This window comes from Heptranchias perlo, chromosome 14 (assembly GCF_035084215.1).
Source record: "Heptranchias perlo isolate sHepPer1 chromosome 14, sHepPer1.hap1, whole genome shotgun sequence".
NCBI classification, from domain to species: Eukaryota; Metazoa; Chordata; class Chondrichthyes; order Hexanchiformes; family Hexanchidae; genus Heptranchias; species Heptranchias perlo.
In genome coordinates, this window is record NC_090338.1 from 46,404,408 (window position 1) to 46,424,799 (window position 20,392).

At 42.1% G+C, this 20,392-nt stretch overlaps 1 protein-coding gene across 2 annotated transcripts in view; it reads left to right on the plus strand.

The window, feature by feature from the left end:
* Positions 1 to 545: 545 nt before the first annotated feature.
* The window catches only part of arhgef37 (Rho guanine nucleotide exchange factor (GEF) 37), a 97,173-nt gene continuing 77,326 nt past the window's right edge, over positions 546 to 20,392 (plus strand). Inside the window, exons 1-3 of one of the 2 annotated variants that reach the window (XM_067996394.1) lie at positions 546 to 652; positions 14,280 to 14,461; positions 18,813 to 18,936. In XM_067996394.1, coding sequence (XP_067852495.1) covers positions 14,291 to 14,461; positions 18,813 to 18,936 — 295 coding nt within the window. In that variant the 5' untranslated portion in view covers positions 546 to 652; positions 14,280 to 14,290. Of the gene's footprint in view, positions 653 to 13,750; positions 13,838 to 14,279; positions 14,462 to 18,812; positions 18,937 to 20,392 lie in introns of those variants that run through there. The other variant, XM_067996395.1, reaches the window with a different exon arrangement.

The following is a 20,392-nucleotide window of genomic DNA, read 5'->3' on the forward strand; positions in this document are numbered from 1 at the left end:
CGCCAATTTGAAGGAATTGGAAGTAATTGTTGGGTGCAATCCCGGTGTAATCGCTGGGATCACAACCCAAGGGATTTGGGAAGTAGGTGTACATCATCATCGTCAAAATGCACAACATATTTTGGTGTAGGCACAAAATATTACTTTTATTTTCTTTCTTTATTTGTTGTCTCAAATGTGCTTGAATTACAGAGCAAAGCACTTTAATAAACATTGTACATGGTTTATCGGGACAGTTATAGTACTGTAAAAATGTTGCTATGACAATCATCATTTCAATGAAACAATCCTACTTACTATAATCAGGCATAAATTGAGTCCTTTACTTTCTTTACTTTCATTCTTTTGATTCCATGTCAAGCATGAGTCTGCAATGTAAGATGTCTGTCCTGTGCAATTTCAAGCAGACAATAGCTGCATTCAAATTAAGTTTCAGATAACTACTGAGAAAAACCTGTTCGACAAGATCACTTGATTATTTTTTTACACACACGTCTGACGAACGTGGTATTTAAAGCTGTGGTCAACACACATGTTGTTTCACTTTGCTGTTATACTTGAATCACTCAAGTCCAAGGTTCATTTTTATCTGAATGCAATGCCCCAACCCGAGACACTATACTTTTCTGGGAAATCAACGTTACTAAAGGCGGTAAGCATTATTTTGGTTTTCATGCTTTGAATTGACCTGCATTTTCGATGCAATACATTCTCTGTGGTCTAAATCTTTTCATAAGATTACTGCTACCAGAATGCATTTAAAAATGTTTAGATATGTGTTACACTCTTTTTAAATAGATTAAATAGGCAGCAGATTGTTTACCGATTCAGCTGACCCTCTGTTTAATGAATTTGGTTGCTTAGTAACCAGAGAAACCTACCAGGCAAAGGTCACTCTAATTCTGGCAGGATATCCTCTTCTTTCCTATTCAATCTCATAGCAGCAAAATCAAAAAGTCATACTGTTCTATTTGAACACCTTATTTACTTATTATTAAAACATCCATTTATTCATTAATTCACCATTGTTTTCAGCATACTCATACCAAACATCACATTATCTGGGGAGGCAGCCCACTCCCAGGGCTCTACCAATGTTCTTCTCTAACTACTTGCAGATATACGCAAGTGGTGTACATAGAATTACATAGAATTTACAGCACAGAAACAGGCCATTCGGCCCAACTGGTCTATGCTGGTGTTTTTGCTTCACACGAGCTTCCCCCCACCCTACTTCATCTAACCCTAACTGCATATCCTTCTATTCCTTTCTTCCTCATGTAGTAATCTAGTTTCCCCTTAAAGGCATCTATGTTATTCACCTCAACTACTCAATATAGGTTGACTTACATTTCCTCTTGAATGATTAGCCAAGATTAGGAACTCACCGTGTAAGAAATTATCTGCCTGAATCTGAGTTCTATCACATAGTGCACTGAATTAGTTCATCAACAAAGCACACTGCTGCATAACTTTCGCAGCTTATTTAAAATTCGCTTGTTTTATTAATTGTTTCAATATAAATTTGCACTTTCATAATTAATGAGCTTTCTCCACGTCATGGTTGTCCATGGGTTGCTTTGAAATCGTATAAAAATAATAGCCTAGATTTTTCAATTTGTTACTTGTAAAGTGGGGTATTTTAACTGGTCACTCACCTGGTTTCGTCAGGCGTTAAAATCTTCGCCCCTCCCCCCCATAGCTACAGGTGTCAGCTGTTGCACAATTGGTGGCACTCTCGCCTTTGAGTCAGGAGGTTCTGGGTTCAAGTTCCACTCCAGAGTCTTGAGCACAAAATCTAGGCTGACATTTCAGTGTAATACTGAGGGAGTGCTGCCCCGTTGGAGGTGCCATTTTTCAGATGGGATGTTAAACTGAGGCCGCTTCTGCCCTCTAAGGTGGATGTAAAATATCCCATGACAATATTTTGAAGAAGAGCAGGGGAGTTCTCCCTGGTGTCCTGGCCAATATTTATCCCTCAATCAACATCATCAAAACAGATTATCACATTGCTGATGGTGGGAGTTTGCTGTGTACAAACTGGCTGCCATGTTTCCTACTTTACAACAGTGACTACACTTCAAAAGTACTTCATTGGCAGTAAAGTGCTTTGCAACGTCCTGAGGACTTGAAAGACTCTATATAAATGCAAGTCTTTCTTTTCTTTTTATAAGAGCAGGGCGGAGGCTGGGTACTCTGCAACAAATGGCTCACATCCTGACTGCTCAAAGCCTCTCCACCATCTACAAGGCACAAATCAGGAATGTGATGCAATAATCACCACTCACCTGAATGGGTGCAGCTGCAATACCATTCAAGAAGCTGAACACCATCCAGGACTGGTAGTCCATTTGATCAACATCCCTGCTACTGGCCTCTAATATCCACTCTCTCCATTACCAGTCTACTGTAGCTGCCTTATGTACTGTCTACAGGATGTACTGCAGCAACTTACCAACTTACTTCAACAGTATCTCCTAACCCTGTGACCTCTACCACCAAGAAGCACAAGAGCAGCAATATCATGGGGACACCATTACCTCCAAGACCCTCTGCAAGCCACACACCATCCTGACTTGGACATATCTCACATTTCCTTTAATTGTGGGAGCATCATCACCACAAAAACTTTAGCAGTTCAAGAAGGTGGCCAACCACAACCTTTTCAGGGCAACTAGGGGTGGGCAATAAATGTGGCTTTGCCAACGTTTCTCACATCCCGAGAATAAATAAAAAAATTCAAGGCTGTGTATATATAGTTAGTGGACACCTCCATGAAATGAATGGTCCCTAATTATTGCACCAATGCACAATGCTCAGAGATCAGCCTTCCTTTAAAATCAGGTCCTGTGAGGGCCAGATCCCCATGTTCATCAGCCAAGGAGTAACTTGATCTAACTGTCCAGATAGCACATTTATGCTCCTCCACTGCCATTACCAGCTGTTCTTTTTCACTTGTGCTCTCATCTCTAATGCACTCCTCTCTATTTCATTTTTTAAATATCCCAAGGTGGATGTATCTGGGTAGCACATTGGCGGGATTGAATGCGTGATAGTCTGTGTTGTGAAGTGCTATCAGACCTGGGTCACTGCAACCTGGCTTGGCTTTCTTTGGCACATTTAGAGATAGGGAAGGGGGAAATGTTCCAACAGTGTCCTTCAGAGAAGCTTTTGTGTGTAGTTTCCAGTTGTGGAAGTGACATGGTAAAGTGTTTCAATGTATAATTTGTCATCAGCAAATGAATGAGAGACGATGAGAAGAAAGAGCAGGAGAAATAGTTAGCATGCAACCTAAACTGGGGCCAATCCTGCCCCCTTCCATCCCAGACTCCTCTATCGCCATCATGCCTGTGCTCACTGACCTACATTGGCTCTGCCTCAATTTTAAAATTCTCATCTTTGCTTTCAAATCTCTCCATGGCCTTGCCCCTCCCTATCGCTGTAACCTCTTCCAGCTCTACAACCCTCCGAGATCTCTACTCTCTTCCAATTCTGGCCTATTGCGCAGCCCCAATTTTAATCGCTCCACCATTGGCGGCCGTGCCTTCAGCTGCCTAGGCTCTAAGCTCTGGAATTCCATCCCTAAACCTCTCTGCCTCTCTACCTCTCTCTCCTCCTTTAAGATGCTCCTTAAAACCTACCTCTTTGACTAAGCTTTTGGTTGCCTGTCCCAATATCCCCTTATGTGGCTCGGTGTCAAATTTTGTTTGATAAACGCTCCTGTGAGTCGCCTTGGGATGTTTTACTACGTTAAAGGTGATATATAAATGCAAGTTGTTGTTGTTGTTTTTCTTCTTCCTCATATGGGGTAGGTGGCCAAAGATTAATACATTGCCCCTCCTATGTACATTCTTTCTCTTTTGTTACAAGCTCTGTTCTCTTGCAAGCAGAGGACAAGAAGTGAGAGGTAGCAATTGTCGGAAAGATATATGGTGTCATCATGGAGCCCACATTAGGTGTGATAACATGTACATCCATCATGCAGCTACATTAGATGGAACGATTGCTTTGGCCTGAATGCATGCAAAGATGTGAGTGCAGGAATACTTCTAGGGTACGGCTGTAAATGTACCCTGTACTTAATGGGAATATATGACAAACATTGAAAGTAATCCAAGACAATGTGAAGTCGAGGTAATTGCAAGTGACGTAGATTTTTTGGAAATATATTCTATTACATTAGCCACCCTTGGCTAAGGATTGATTCAGATTTTTGAGGTGCTCATTTTCAGTGATGGATCCAGTGGGGGATCATAACCCCCACCTCCACCAATCATTTTGAGGCAACTTTGGAGGACTGTCTCCATTTTGCTCCCAGGAACTTCTGTCATCTTCTTCGGCCTCCACGTTCGGCCTGCAAGTCTGTGCAGTTCACAGCTGGGCTTTCAGACTAGGTAAGTCAGCAATCCCCAATTTCCAGCTCAGTTCCCTTCCTACCAAGTCAGCCAAATCTGGAATTTTCCCCACCCAACCCCCCACCCCAGTCAGCCAAATCTAGCTCCACCATCACTTACCTTCAAACACAGCAAAATCAGCAAAATGCCTTGCCAGTACTCTCTGGATAACTTCCAAAAACTATGCTTCAGAAACGCCACCTGCAGAAAGCCTGTGCTCTGTTTTTAGGTGTGGGCCTGGCTCCTGACCTGTGACCAGCTGAAAGGCAGGAATTCTCATTGCAGATGGTAGTGATGTTAGGTAACCTCTATATACATGTCATTTAAACGGCTGCACTTATTTCAGGCACTCGTAACGCAGAGGTAAGCAGGAAAATCAATTGAAGTTGGGGAGTGGCACATCTCTGTTGTGAATCAGTGCTCAAATTTCCTGCATTTTGCACTTCTTAATATAGGTGCAAAACCCAGTCAAATCACCCTTTTATATTTCAGTGGCTCCAAAGCTTAGTTACAGTTATATAAAGCTCTGGTTTGACCCCATTTAGAGTACTGCGTTCAGTTCTGGGCACTGCACCTCAGGAAGGATATATTGGCCTTGGAGGAGGTGTAGCACAGATTCACCAGAATGATACTGGGGCTGAAAGGGTTAAATTATGAGGACAGGTTGCGTAGACTAAGCTTGTAGTCCCTTGAGTATAGAAGAGTAAGAGGTGATCTGGTTGAGGTGTTTAAGATGATTAAAGGATTTGATAGGGTAGATAGAGGTAAACTATTCTCTCTAGTGGAGGAGTCCAGAACAAGGACTTAAAATTAGAGCCAGGCCATTCAGGAGTGATGTCAGGAAGCACTTCTTCACATAAAGGGTGGAAATCTGGAACTCTCTCCCCCGAAAAGCTGTTGAAGTGAGGTCAATTGAAAATTTCAAAACTGAGATTGATAGATTTTTGTTAGGCAAGGGTATAAAGGGTTACGGAATTAAGGTGAGTAAATGGAGTTAAGATACAGATCAGCCATGATCTAATTGAATGGCAGAACAGGCTCAAGGAGCTGAATGGCCTATGTCCCTAATGCTAGTTCCATGGTCTGAACCCATCCAAATACTTTTCCAGATTGCACAGGACTGGGCATTGGGTGGTTCTTCCCGAGAAGCTGTCCATTTAGTTTGTTGTTATTTGGTTCAGTTGATAAACGGTTTCTGGGCTGCTAGGAATATTTCTAAGTTTTGGAATTGGTGTCTTGTACTGGCCTTCTCACCAATAATACAAGATCAAAGGGAAAATTAAGAAGCTGGAAGTTTACAGTGATGACCAAATCCAAAGTAAGCTGATACACTGTCATTGAATATTTGCAATTGTCTCATTGTTATAGACAAGAGCAGGCATGATGATATTGTTTGCACGTTTCATGCAAGATACTTGCAGCTGGCAGTGAAAGGAGACTTTCATTCCATTATTTTTTTTATTTGTTCTGGGGATGTGGGCAAATCTAGCACGTCTGAATTTATTGCTCTTCCATGGGTGCCTTGAGAAGGTGGTGGTGGGTTTTCTCCCTGAATCAATGTGGTCCTTGTGATGATGATGATCCTCTAATGGTTTTAGATAAGGAATTTCAAGATATTGACCCAGCAACAATGAAGGAATGGTGACATAGGTCCAATCTGGATGGTATGTTGCCTGGAAGAGATGCTGCTCGTATGAAATTGCTGCTCTTGCCTTTCTTGGAGGTAAAGGTTGCAAGGCAGGGAGGTGCTGTTGAAGTAACCTGGGTGAGTTGCTCCTGTAGATCATACATAATGCAGCCACAGCACTCCAGTGATGGAGGGGGTGGATACTGAGTCCAGGAGCACCGATCAAACAAACTGCTCTATCATAGATGAAATCGAACTTCTTCAATGTTATTGCGGCTGCACCCATCCAGGTAAGTGGTGGATTTTCCATCACACTCTTGTCTTAAGTGTTGTAGATAGTGGAGAGGCTGTGAGCCAGGGGGTGAGCCAGCCTCTGCCTTGTTCTTGATTTCAAATGGTGTTGATATGATTGGTTCAGTTAAGCTTTTGGTCAATGGTGACCCCCAAGATGTTGATAATGGGAGACTCTGGGATGGTTTCAGGACAGGAGCCTAGGGGTTGAGGGAAATCATGTTATTCCACTGTACTAATCAGTCATCAGTAGAGGGATCTTTATGCTATATATAGCTGATGCTGCACTTGACTATAGAGTTCTTGATGCCAACATCTAGGCAAGTAAAAGTACAGAGAAAAATACCGCTTCTTTCTCTAAATAATACTAAAATACAGAAGTTTCCTTTTGTTGAGCTCAGCACATTAACCCAAAAATTCCATTTACACTATGTGACCCTTGCATGGAGAAGTGCTGGTTTAATGACCTTTTGTTATTTTCCTATGCAGATCTATCTGTTCTGGTTTGCACATTCTTAAGATACGAGGTTTACAATCACTGCAACTTATTAATGGAGCATCAGAGCTCAACTGGGTTTTTTCTGCTTCAGGTAATTTTCAGGTAATATCCCTGAAGATTACCTTTTTCATTTTTTGTACCCTGATCATTTTCTTCTAAAACAAATGAATGAGCACTCCACTTAATGGAACACGTAGCCATGTGACTGACTGATGGACACTAGTTCAATTAAGCCTCACATACAAGGCATTGGTTTCACAGGTCAGATTCTTTTGTCACATTCTTGAGAGTAAATATTGAAATCTCATACCAGCACACCAGCATTGGCAGCATTTGCAAAATAAGTAATCAAAAGCAGTTGCTCTGCAGCTATCATTCCTCTCTACATTGCTTCACCAGTGTCAAGCCAGCTCGTATCTCTACCAGTATGTGGAGCTGAGCTACAAATCCCAGAAGTACCGGAGTGACTAGTGTGACCAGGACTGGTGTCATGCAGCACAGGGAGCAGTACATATTGTTGCAGATAGTACTGAATGTAGAACAACCTGTAGTGAGTACAAAATGAGGAATCAAGGTAGCTGCAATCAGGGTATAAATAAAACAGATCAGAAAATGAACATTTCAAACCTTTGAGAAAATGTATTATTTTTCAATGAGTAATAGATTGCCTTTGACCTCCCTCTTCCCATGAACATGGTGTCTTCATCTAACCTTTCCAAGACGACAACCTGAATTGATATTTGGTTGGAGTTATTAGAGCATTACTGCGAGCAGGCCATAGAGTCAGTCCCAGGACATGTGCGCAACAGAGGATATGGGAGTACAGAGGTTTCAAGCAGGGACTGGGAATACTGAACTTCACAAAGATAGGGATTGTGAGTTATCACAGGGCATGGGTGTACCCCTCAATATAGCCATGACAGATACATCACATGAGATGGAACAAGAGGGAATGCAGTGGGGAGGTGAAAGTTTGATAGTCGAAGGGCAGGATGAAAGGATGTACTTGTGCTTAGGATGACTGGGGTCCACTGTTTAAATACAGCTCTAGATTTCTTTACCTTGACAGAACTTTGTTATTATTACATAACCTAGACTGACATTTCAGTACAATACTGAGAGGCTGTTGCATTGTGAGTAGTGACATCCTTTGGGTGAAAAATAGGAACCGGATGAGGACATTTTGCCCCTCGAACCTGTTCCGGCATTCAATTAGATCATTGCTGATCTGTACCTCAACTCCATTTATCTACCTTTGCTCCATATCACTTGATACCCATACCTAACAAAGATCTATCGATCTCAGTCTTGAACATTTCAATTGACCTCGCACTAACAGCCTTTTGGGTGAGAAAGTTCTAGATTTCCATTACCCTTTGTGTGAAAAAGTGCTTCCTGATGTCACTCCTAAATGGCCTAGCTCTAATTTTAAGATTATGCACACTTGTTTTGGATACCCCACCAGAAGAAATAGTTTCTTTGTACCTGTCCTATCAAACTCTGTTGCCATTTCAAAGACCTTGATTAGGTCATCCCTCAACCTTCTAAACTCAAGTAAATACAAACCACGCTTATGCAACCTATCCTCATAATTTAACCCTTTAAGGCCTTGCATCATTCTGATGAATCTGCACTGTACCCTCTCCAAGGCCAATATATCCTTCCTGCGGTTTGATACCCAAAATTGAACACAGTACTCCAGATGGGATCTGACCAGGGCTCTGTGCCTTCGAATTCCAACCCCTTGAGATAAAGGCCAACATTCCATTAGCCTTTTTGATTACTTTTTGTACCTGTGCACTAGCTTGCATACCTAAATCCCATTTCTCCTCCACAGCTCTGCCTCTCCCCACGAAGAAAATATTCTAATTTGTCTTTCTGGGATCCAAAATGAATGACCCCATGTTGAACTCCATTTGTCATAGTTTTGCCCACAGTCTATGTCCCTTTGTAACTTCCTGTTTCCAGCCACAGAACTTACTGTGCCTCCTAACTAGTGCATTAAACCAAGGCTTTGTTTCTCTGTTCAGGTGTTTTAAAGATCCTACAGCTGTATTTAAAGAGGATCAGGGAGTTTTTCTGACCATCATTCTGCCCTCAACTAACACCATCAAGGTTAAGAGAGGGCCCACTAGAGATTCTCAAAATTATGAAAGACTGATGGATCATTTGTCTGACTATTTCTTATGAGACTATGCCATATGCAAAATAAACTGTCGTGTTAGAATCATGGAATCATAGAATGGTTACGGCACAGAAGGAGGCCATTCGGCCCGTCGAGCCCGTGCCGGCTTTCTGCAAGAGCAATCCAGCTAGTCCCACGCCCTTTCCCTGTAGCCCTGCAAATTTTTTTCTTTCAAGTACTTATCCAATTCCCTTTTGAAAGCCATGATTTTATCCACCTCCACCATCCTTTCAGGCAATGCATTCCAGATCATAACCACTCACTGCATAAAAAAGTTTTTCCTCATGTCGCCTTCGTTTTTTTTTTGCCAATCACCTTAAATCTATGTCCTCTGGTTCTCGACCCTTCTGCCAATGGAAAGGGCTTCTCTCTATGTACTCTGTCTAGACTCCTCATGATTTTGAACACCTCGAACTAATCTCCTCTCAACATTCTCTGCTCTAAGGAGAATTACCACAGCTTCTCCAGTCTGTCCACGTAACTGAAATCCCTTATCCCTGGAACCATTCTAGTAAATCTTTTCTGCACCTTCTCTAAGGCCTTCACATTCTTCCTAAAGTGCGGTGCCCAGAATTGCACACAATACTCCAGTTATGGCCGAACTAGTGTTTTATAAAGGTTCATCATAACTTCCTTGCTTTTGTACTCTATGCCTCTATTTATAAAGCCCAGGATCCCATATGCTTTTTTAACCACTTTCTCAACCTGCCCTGCCACCTTTAGCGATTTGTGCACATATACCCCCAGGTCTCTCTATTCCTGCACCCACTTTATAATTGTATCCTTTAGTTTATATCGTCTCTCTTCGTTCTTCTTACCAAAATGTATCACTTCGCATTTTTCTGCGTTAAATTTCATCTGCCATGCGTCCGCCCATTCCATCAGCCTGTCTATGTCCTCTTGAAGTCTATCACTATCCTCCTCACTGTACACTACACTTCCAAGTTTTGTGTCATCTGCAAATTTTGAAATTGTGCCCTGTACACCCAAGTCCAAGTCATTAATATATATCAAGAAAAGCAGTGGTCCCAGCACCGACCCCTGGGGAACACCACTGTACACCTCCCTCCAGTCCAAAAAACAACCATTCACCACTACTCTCTGTTTCCTGTCACTTAGCCAATTTCGTTGTTCACCTACATATCAATGGTGACTATACTTTGAAGTAAGTCATTGGATGTGAGATTTCTCTAAGTGACATGATAAGGCTTTATATAAATACAAGTTATTTCTTTGTTTTATCCTTAGACTTTTTATTTTCAATTGCTGATGTTCACCATTACGCTTCTGGACATCATAATTGTAAGTTTTTGTCCTTAATGCTCCAGGCTATAAAAAATGCAAGGATAGAAAACCATGGGCTTGATTTTCCAATACGCATTCCTTGAGCAAAAAACTTGATGCCAAGCACTGAGGACGAAACAACAACAACAAATTGCATTTGTATAACGGCTTCGATGTAGTAAAACATCCCAAGTCGTTTCACAGGAGCAATATCAAACAAAATTTGACACCATGCCACATAAGGAGATATTAGGACAGATGGCCAAAAGATTTTAAGGAGAGTCTTAAAGGAGGAGAGAGAGGTAGAGAGCCAAAGAGGTTTAGGGAGGGAATTCCAAAGCTTAGGGTCTAGGCAGCTGAAGGCATGGTCGCCAATGGTGCAGCGATTAAATTTGGGGATGCACAATAGGCCAGAATTGGAGGAGCGCAGAGATCTCGGAGGGTTGTAGAGCTGGAGGAGGTTAGAGCCATAGGGAAGGGAGAGGCCATGGAGGGATTTGCAAACAAGGATGAGAATTTTAAAATTGAGGCGTTGCTGGATTGGGAGCCAACGTAGGTCAGCGAGCACAGGGGTGATGGGTGAACGAGACTTGGTGCGAGTTAGGATATGGGCTGCAGAGTTTTGGATGAGCTAAAATTTATGGAGGGTGAAAGATGGGAGGTCGGCCAGAAGAGCATTGGAATGGTCAAGTCTAGAGGTAACAAAGGCATGGATGAGGGTTTCAGCAGCAGATGAGCTGAGGCTGAGATGGAGATGGGTAATGATACGGAGATGGAAGTAGGCAGATATGGGGTGGGGAGCTCATCTCAGAGTCAAATAGGACACCAAAGTTGCAAACGGTATGGCTCAGCTTCAGACAGTGGCCAATGAGAGGGATGGAGTTGGTGGCTAGGGAATGGAGTACGTGGTGGGGACCGAAGACAATGATTTCAGTCTTCCCAATATTTAGTTGGAGGAAATTTTTGCTCATCCAGTAATGGATGTCGATCAAGCAGTGTTACAAATCAGAGGCAGTGGAGGGGTCGAGAGAGGCTATGTGAGGTAGAGCTGGGTGTCGTAAGCATAGGTGCGGAACCTGACATTGTGTTTTCAGATGGTGTCGCCGAGGGGCAGCATGTAGATGAGAAATAGGATGAGGCCAAGGATAGATCCTTGGGGGTCTCCAGAGGTAACGGTGCAGGAGTGGGAAGAGAAGCCATTACAGGTGATTCTCTGGCTATGACTGGATAGATAGGAATGGAACCAGGTGAGGGCAGTCCCACCCAGCTGGACGACAGAGGAGAGGCGTTGGAGGAGGATGGTGTGGTCAACTGTGTCAAAGGCTGCAGACAGGTCGAGAAGAATGAGGAGGGAAAATTTACCATGGTCACATAAGGTGTCATTTGTGACCTTGATAAGAATCAAAGAAATTACAGCATCGACGCAGCCACTTAGCCCATCATTCTTGCATCAATGCTAGCTCTTCAACTGGAAATATCTACTTTAATCCCATTTCCCTGAACTTCCCCATATCCTTTTATATTCTTCTTTTTCAAATGCCTATCCAATTCCATTTTAAATTATGTTATAGCATCTACACTTATCGTAAACATTCTGCACCCTACTGACCCTCTGTGTAAATAAAAATAAATTTTAACTTCTTTAGTTCTTCTAGTGATTATAGAATCATAGGAGTGGTTACAGCATGGAAGGAAGCCATTTGGCCCATCAAGTCCGTGCTAGCTCTTTGCAAGAGCAATCCGGCTAGTCCCACTCCCCCGCCTTTTCCCCGGAGCCCTGCAAACTTTTTCCCTTCAACTACTTATCCAATTCCCTTTTGAAAATCCTCATCCTGTGCCCCCTTTTACTGATTCACCAACCAATGGAACTAATCTTTCACTATTTACCCTTTCAAAACCTTTCATAATTTTGAAAACCTCTATTGGGGCCTCCCTTAACCTTCCCCATTCCAAAGATTAAAGCATTATTTTTTTGAGCCTTTCTTCATAAATATAATCTTTCTTTCCCTTGGGTCTAATCACCTTCCTATAATTGGGTGCCCAGAACTGTACATAATACTCTTGACTATTGTCTGACTAATGGCATGTACAAATATCTTGTTTTACCAAGTTTCTCTAAGTAGTGGGATGTCATGTTTCAGGAAGAATATTACAAACGTATTACATGTCTTTGTGTGTTCATTCCTTCCATAGGTAGAAGTGAGTCAACTGCCCACTCTCTCTATAGGGACCAGCATACAATGGTGTAAGAATTACTGAAAAAAAAAATTCCCCTTTTTCTTGATTTCCACAGTGTCAAGCTCCATTTCCTGGCCACAAAGATGGACAGCCCACATGGCCTGACCTCTACCAGTACCTAGTTGCCCTTTCCTTAACAGCATCTCAGGATGAGGTGTCATTTTTTAAGCTTTTGGAAAACTCTGCAAGTTGTGGAACCCAAGATAAGGCTAATGATCTGTGGAAGAGGTGTGCTTGATGGGTGATTAGCCTTTTCTCATTTCCTACTTTATGTTGCTGCTAATACAAATGTTCTGTTTATATCCACAGAGGGATACAGAGATCCCTTAGGCTGTGTGTGAATAGCATTTATGTCACTGTGGAAGGAGAATATCCAGCACACTACTTGTTTTGTAGGAATAACTGGGCTAAAGTCAATAAAATTTATTAGCAAACACAATGGTTTCTCTTGCATATTCCAATTTGTTCAAATTGGTTTATGTACAATAAATAGAGCAAGTTGGAGACACTTTTGTGACGGTCTGCAGGCCATAGATGACTGGGAAAGCATAAAGACAATGTGACACTGTGGTACTGATTGTGGGCTGGGGTCACATTCCACACTGCTTTTTCCTGCACAGTAGAATACAATAGCTTCTATGTGAAGAATCTACTGCATTTTGTGGTGCTGGAGAATTATATTCCTGGTACATTTTGTGGAATTATGCAATATACAAACAATGCATCTATCCTATTCTCAATTCTAGTCCAACCTCTATTAGTTATGGTACATGACATGTGAGGCAATAATAGAGAATGGTAGAAAAAGCATTCATATGTCCTGACATTTTTAATTATATTAACTCAGGAAGGAAGTTCCCTTATTGTTTTTACTGAGCTGAGATTCAATTCATGATTACAAATTACTTTTTGCATATTTGTTTGGTGATCATCAAATAAAATAATACCTTGAGAACCATGGCACAAAAGCACGTGGTGCATCAGAACAACCACAAACACACACACACAAAAAATGGAATTCTTCACAATCATTGTCCAGACTGTACTGAATTATGAGATCATAAAAATTAAATGTGAATTTTTTTTTTCTGCTTTAAAGCAACTCTGACGTTTGTTTTTGCAATCTCCTGGTTCTGAATAGCGGTGTTAAAATTAGCCAATGAGATCACAGCTGCAGATGTTGCTTTGGCAGCAACTTCTGTGAGCCAGCTTGTGATTTCTGTCAATGCTCCAGAAGCAGGGAGAGTCACACAACATGAAGCATTTACCGTGAATTAAAAGAACAATTTATATTGAGAAAACTGAAATATGTTGAAAAGGTATGTATGTAGCAAGAAATTATTAGTGGTTGGCTTAAAATACAGGCTGAATAGAGACACTGATAAATAGGATGTCTCATGAAGCAATATTAGACTCGAACATTCCACGGTGGCCTGCAGCAAACAAACAGACTGTTTATGTTGTTGTTATGTATTAGCTAGGCAAATGTGACTGGGGAGGGGGTCACATTCTGATCGACATAGATCACTTTAGGAATCATATTGTAAGGGGCAATATAAGGACCTGGATTAGATTTCTAGAATTAGATTTCAGGTTTACTGGAAATTGTGATTTACAAAACAAGATCAGGTTACATAAGAGCTGTATTTAAATTCAACCTTGAGACCTTATTTTCAATTCTTTATGGCTAGATAAGCCAATGGGCCACTGACAGGCATCTAATCAGCATAACTGTAGTAATTCTAATTGTGTCCCCCACAGGCATAGCTACCATGGATGATTCATCTCATTATGAGGAGCTTAATAGCAAATTCACATCAGCCAGTAAAATGGAGCAAAAACAAATGAAAGCTATTGAAGAACTGGTTGCAACAGAAAAGCGCTATCTCACTTTACTACAGTTGTGTGCAACAGATATTCGGAACCATTTACAATCCAAACAGGTAACACCTTTTAGAAAGTATGTATGATTTGAGAAAAAAATTGGTGACAGGCTATGGGAGGAATTTTAACCGCCAAGAACAGGTGCATTGGGGTCGGGTGGGAAGTTAAAATAATCGAAATTTTGAAGCGCGACCACATCCCGGCTCCAACGCATCCACTTCCGGGTTTAACAGAGGCGCGTTTGCCTGGGTGGGAATAACCTGCTCGCCAGAGGCAGCTCGATATTTAGTAAAGGAGGGTCGGTACTTATCGGAGCAATTTAAATGATTATCAGATGCTCGTGAGACGATTTTAAATTGCATTTAACAGACATTAGAATTTAATGCCTCCAGCACGGGTTTCCTGGGCTGCGGGAATCCCAGCAGGTAAAAGGAGGTGAGCAGGTCCAGATCCATGAGGTAAGTGTCTTTATTGCACAGCTTGTGGGCCAGGAGGAGCTGGAGTGCTTCCCCGCGGCCCACCAAGCTTACCTTTTAAACATCCCGTGATTGGCCGATAACTCGCCGCGATGTCCAATGTGCCCCAACGCCCCCCCCTACAATGTCCGACTTCCCCCTCCCCCACTATGTCCGACTTCACCCAACCCCCCACGATGACCCCCGCCATCCAAACCCCAAAGACCCTGATCTCTCCCCAACCCCTCCCCCCACCATCCAGTCTGTCAAACTAGCTGGCTGTCGGGTGTGAAACCAGTTTTTAAAAAATTTAAAGACGTCCTACCGTCAAAATCGTCATGACGTGTGGGAAACCTTTACTTCCGGGTTTCCTGTCCTAAAACCCTCCCCCACGCTCTCTTCCCGGCTCCGAGATAATATCCAGCCCTCTATAACACTTCCAGACCTTGGACCTGAATTCAAAAATAGAGGCAGAATTTTTGTCTTAATACATTAAAGGTTGTATATTGTCCCAAGAATGGAATGTAATACAACTGTAGTAATAGCTTAGAACTCATTTCATTTCAACAATCACAGTGGGAATAGAACATAGACAGCTCTAGCTTGTTCAGATTTCACATGGTCACTTCGCTCAAAATCAAATAGTTTGGGAGGTCATGGTAGGGCAAAATGTGCATGGTCCCCTGTCGAAGGTGAAAGTTCCAGCGACTATCTAGGTGTCTTCATTTATTCTCTGATGTTCTACCCACAACATAAAGCTCAGATACTTTCATTGCTTTGTTCTGTGATTTATTTAAGAGTTACTCAGTTTTATCTCCTCCTGCTACTTCTTGCTATCACTCTCATACTTTGAGGGAGTGAGGTGGGGGGAGGAAGGAAGGAAGAAGGAAGGAGATAAATATTCTTTGATAATGTTGATACCCTATTCACTATGGTTTAGCAGTTACTCACTTCTGGCCCTGCCAAATTCTTCCTGTGCCATTTTTTATTGCTGCCTATTCATGGTTTCTCATCATTAGCCCTATGCGAAGCACTCAGAGTAATTTTCAACTACACCCTGGGCGGTACGGTAAGCCCACTTTTTATGGAACCCATCCAATTTTCTGCTCGTGTGAAGGATAAGCACCAACACGGACTTGTTGGGCCAAACAGCCTGTTCCCATTTTGGAATTTTTATGTCATTCTGCGTAATGAGCTCCCAATAATGCATTTGAAGTGCTTGTATAGGGCTCTTTACACTCGGCACCCATACAAAACCAGTGCTGTATAGGAGGCCTCTTTCCTTCAAATGGGTCCTTGCTCTTAAAAATACATGGCTGTTTTTTTGTGCCATTGTTTGCAATTGACCACTTCTCTGTTATATTGTTATTGTGAGAGAAAGGAAGGTAATGAAACTTCCTGAAGTCTTAAAGACTGATTTTCTGAAGGCACGCTCCTGGTATGGAGTCTCATCTGCTGGGAATGCATATTAGCAAGTTGCAGGCATGTGCACCATGATTTTTCATCCATTATAATTTCTTGATATCGAGGCGAAGCTTTGTACCATTTAGAAAAATGGTCCTTTACTGACCACTTCTTAAAGCTGTGCTGCATCTGCCATCCTTCCCAAACAAACCATCTTTGTATTCTCCTTTGAGAAAAGCTATGGGTATTCTTACGGGATTCATCTCTATCTGCTGGTTCTGGAGGAGGATCACAGGAGGCGTGCCAAACTGATGCATTTCCATCTTAATGCTCCATTAGGACCCAGCCTTATGTTGCCAACCATTTGTGCAGGGCCAGGCTATTGTACCAGGACATGTCCGTAGACACCTGCATGATGATTTCTGAAAGACTATGGCCCAGAAACTGCTCGGAGTGGTGAACCAACAGTGGTCGCCACTCCATGGATTTATACTAACCCACTAACTTACCGCGGTCTTTTCTGGGCGCACTTCCTCTAATAGGAAGAGCCCAGCGTTAGCTCCAGCTAGGACCCATGGGAGAAGTGAGAGGATCGCTTTCTCCCCTCGACCAATCAGAGTGCATCATTTTTGACACGCTGCGAAACTGAGTCTGCAGGCTTCCAACATGAGAACCAGGAATTGAAAGATACAACATTAAAATCAATGCAAGAACTGTTATAGACAGCGAAAAAAGATAGGTTAAGAAATACTCAAATTAAATAAAAGAGACAGAAGGGAAAAGTAAAAAATAATGACCAAAAACAATTAAAATAAGTTGTAATGAGACTCCAATTTTTATAAGTTAATTTTTAGTTGTTTGGCAGTCATTAAGACTTACCGTGCTGTTAAAACTTAGTTTAGACCTGGTATTTTTAAGTGTACCTGTTTTGTGGCATAATTAGTTACTTTCCAGCTGGGCAGATGAGCAAGTTGCCGCTTTTTCAATGATTTCACTGATTGCAGCCATCGATATACCTTTAATTCAAAGCTGTCATATCACCAGCAAACCGGAAGGAGCAAGTTCCGGATTTCCGTGTTTCACTGCTCATGTGTGAACGCTGGAACTTGCTCCTTGATTTTGCCACTAACAACGGAGAACGTTGTTGAGCTCACCATTATTTTGCAAGCAATTTCTGCCCTTATGATTTTACAGAATTATGTACCCTCCTGCAGCCAGAGTTAGAAATCACTTCCAGGGTAGGAACAGTGGCTGTGATGATAATTGTCTTTCACAATTTTGCCCTACAATGTAGCACAGCCATGGAGCAAGCAGGAGAGGAAAAGCAACAGCAACCAAAGACAGAAGATGACCTAACTATGTGAAAAAGAATAACTGGAAAGCTAACAGCTTGCTCAGCAAGCGTCATCAGGCAGGCTCTAATAGACAAAATATTTACTTGATGGAAATATCCATCTTGCCACATGTTCAATGCCATTGCTATATCAAGCCTCGCCCCATTAGCACCAGCCATACCTTAAGATTCAGGAATACCATATGATTTCTACCCAAATACTGTAATGTGCTTCATACAAAAAGAACTAACAGGACACATGACAGTATCAGCTGTCTGGCCCAGTACTCCTGGCCTAGTACCCCTTGCACCAGATGAGTAGTTGGCTTTGGAGGTTGATGTGGTGGCTACCTCAGCCTATAATATATTATGTAAATCATAGAATATGTGATTAATATAGTCCTGCTTACCTCCTTCAATCTCTGCAGTCTCAAAAACAGACTGTCTCCTCCCCCATACAATTTAACTATTGTTTCTTCCTATGATATGCAATGTTTCTAGTCATTGCTTCATGTCGTGCCCTCCTGTTATGTAAAATTTTTACATTTAAATATAAGTAGTGTGGATTGAGAGAGGTGACATTGCCCATTAAAATTCCTTTGGCAGTTAGCCGGTCTCATGCAAATGAGGCCCAATATCGGGTGGGCCTCAGGCCTCCCTGTTCCAGCACGGGAACTGTTCCCTGAGCCCAGTTCGCACCGGCCGGTACCTAATGAAATCTTGTTCATTGAAATTATACATTTGAATTTGCTGTATTACTATGTTTTCGTTAGCAATTCATGATTATCGACAAAAAGCCGACCTCTCTCACATTTACTGTATAAAATGAAGTTTCAGCCCCAAGAATTTTATTCCGATGCATAAAAACGGAAAATGTGCAAAGTGTACAGTGTTATTCAAATCATTCTTCAAAAGAGAAAAATCACTTTAACATTTCAGGTGGGATAATCCATCAGAACCCTGATGAAGTTTAGGAATTCCAAAGAAGGGTCCCACTAGAAGCGTTAACTTATTTTTCTTCACCAGGCGCTGACAAACCAGCATTCCCAGTGTTTTCTGTTTTTATTTCAGATTTCCAGGATTCAGTTTTTTTAGGTCTCTCTTTTATTCCATTATGATATTCAAGCCACATCAACCACTGTCCGTAACCATCAATAACTGTGATGTAATTTGAAATACAAAACACTTTTACAGCAATCACATTTCTTTTCCCTGTAGATACCAGATCTAGATCTGGAAGGCTTGTTTGGAAATACTGATGATGTGCTACATGTATCCTCCAATCTACTCAAACACCTGGAAGAATCAGCTACTGGAAAATCTGACCAAGTCCTCCTGATAAGTAAATATTAAAAAATTACTTTGCACTGTCTCTAGAGAGACAAATTCTGTCCAGTCTAAATCAACTTTAGTGCTGAATAATCAGACATGATGAGGGGAATTTTAACCTACCCTGCCTGGTGGGAATGAGGCAGGGAGGGGTTTTAAAATGGCACATTCAGCCTTACTGCCCCATTCCTGCTGGAATCCTGTTAGCCACCATTTTAACTGCTCACTGCAGTTAGATGGCTGAGACTCCCGGTCGATGCACGCCGGAGCCTCATAATTTTAAGCAAATTGGGGTCCCATTACATCAATAGGACCCTGAATGCATTTTAACCCTGGCCTGAGTGGGAAAGCTGCGGTGGCTTACGTGCCAAGTGAAGGCAGGTCAGTAGCTGTCAAGATGGACGGAGGCCCTCCAAGGGAAATGTAAAACTTTGCTTTATGGGGCCAGGAGGAGCAGGAGTGCTCTTCCAGGCTCCAAAAAGAAAGTGGCGGCCTCCCCCTCCCCAGTCTCTCCCCCTTCTCTCACCCGTGACCATACTGAAACCCTCTCCCCTGTTGACCAGTGAGCCTTCCTCTGGTGGTGGCCGGCAGCCTCTGGCTATCTGAACTTCCACTCCTGCCCACCATCAACTGCCACTTTCACCCCATTTCAACGGCATGCAGATGAAGCCCAGGAATTAAAGCACCCTGGGCCACAAACTTAGGCGCTCTCCTCGCCCCCCCCCCCCCCCACAACCGAAACCTGTGGAGATTAAAATCGACCCCGATCATTCTTTGCAAGACAATGCCGTATATCTTTTGCTAAATTTGTTATGAACGCTGGACAGTTTTCATCTCTCTTCTTAATAACCTGGCTAAGCATGATAAACTATGTCCTCTAGGCAAAGCCGAGTGAAAATGCCAGTCAAATGCCAGAAAGTCTTTTGCTGGGAATGTGACATTCCTAACATTGCAATCATGGGACTGTTTTTGCTAAATTTTGTGTTATGCAATAGGAATCCCGACTATTAAAAGCCACATGCTGCACTATAGGCACTATATTGCAAAATGATTCTTATAACTACTATCATTGATCATTACAGTGATGTAGTTTGAAATACAAAATACTTGACAGCAGTTACATTTCTTTACCCCGTAGCTGTTGGATCAAAATCCGAAAGGCTTATTTGTAAATACCGATGATGTACTATGTGTATTGCATTTTAAGGTTCTCTATTTTATAACGTTAAATAAATAATTTATAAATGATTTCCAGGTACATTTGAAGGTTCTTGCCAAGATTTATAAACTGTTGCCTTTCAGAACTTTCTGGCCTAGAAATTTGTTTGTGCAGCGCCCGTTTTTCCAGTGAAGGGTTAAATGGCATTCAGCCTATGCCAGGAGTGCGCCACACGCCCTATTGGTTAGGGAGTCCTGTAGTTGCCAGGCCGCTCACCTGAACCTGGCATTAGTCCCATTCTTTATGCTAA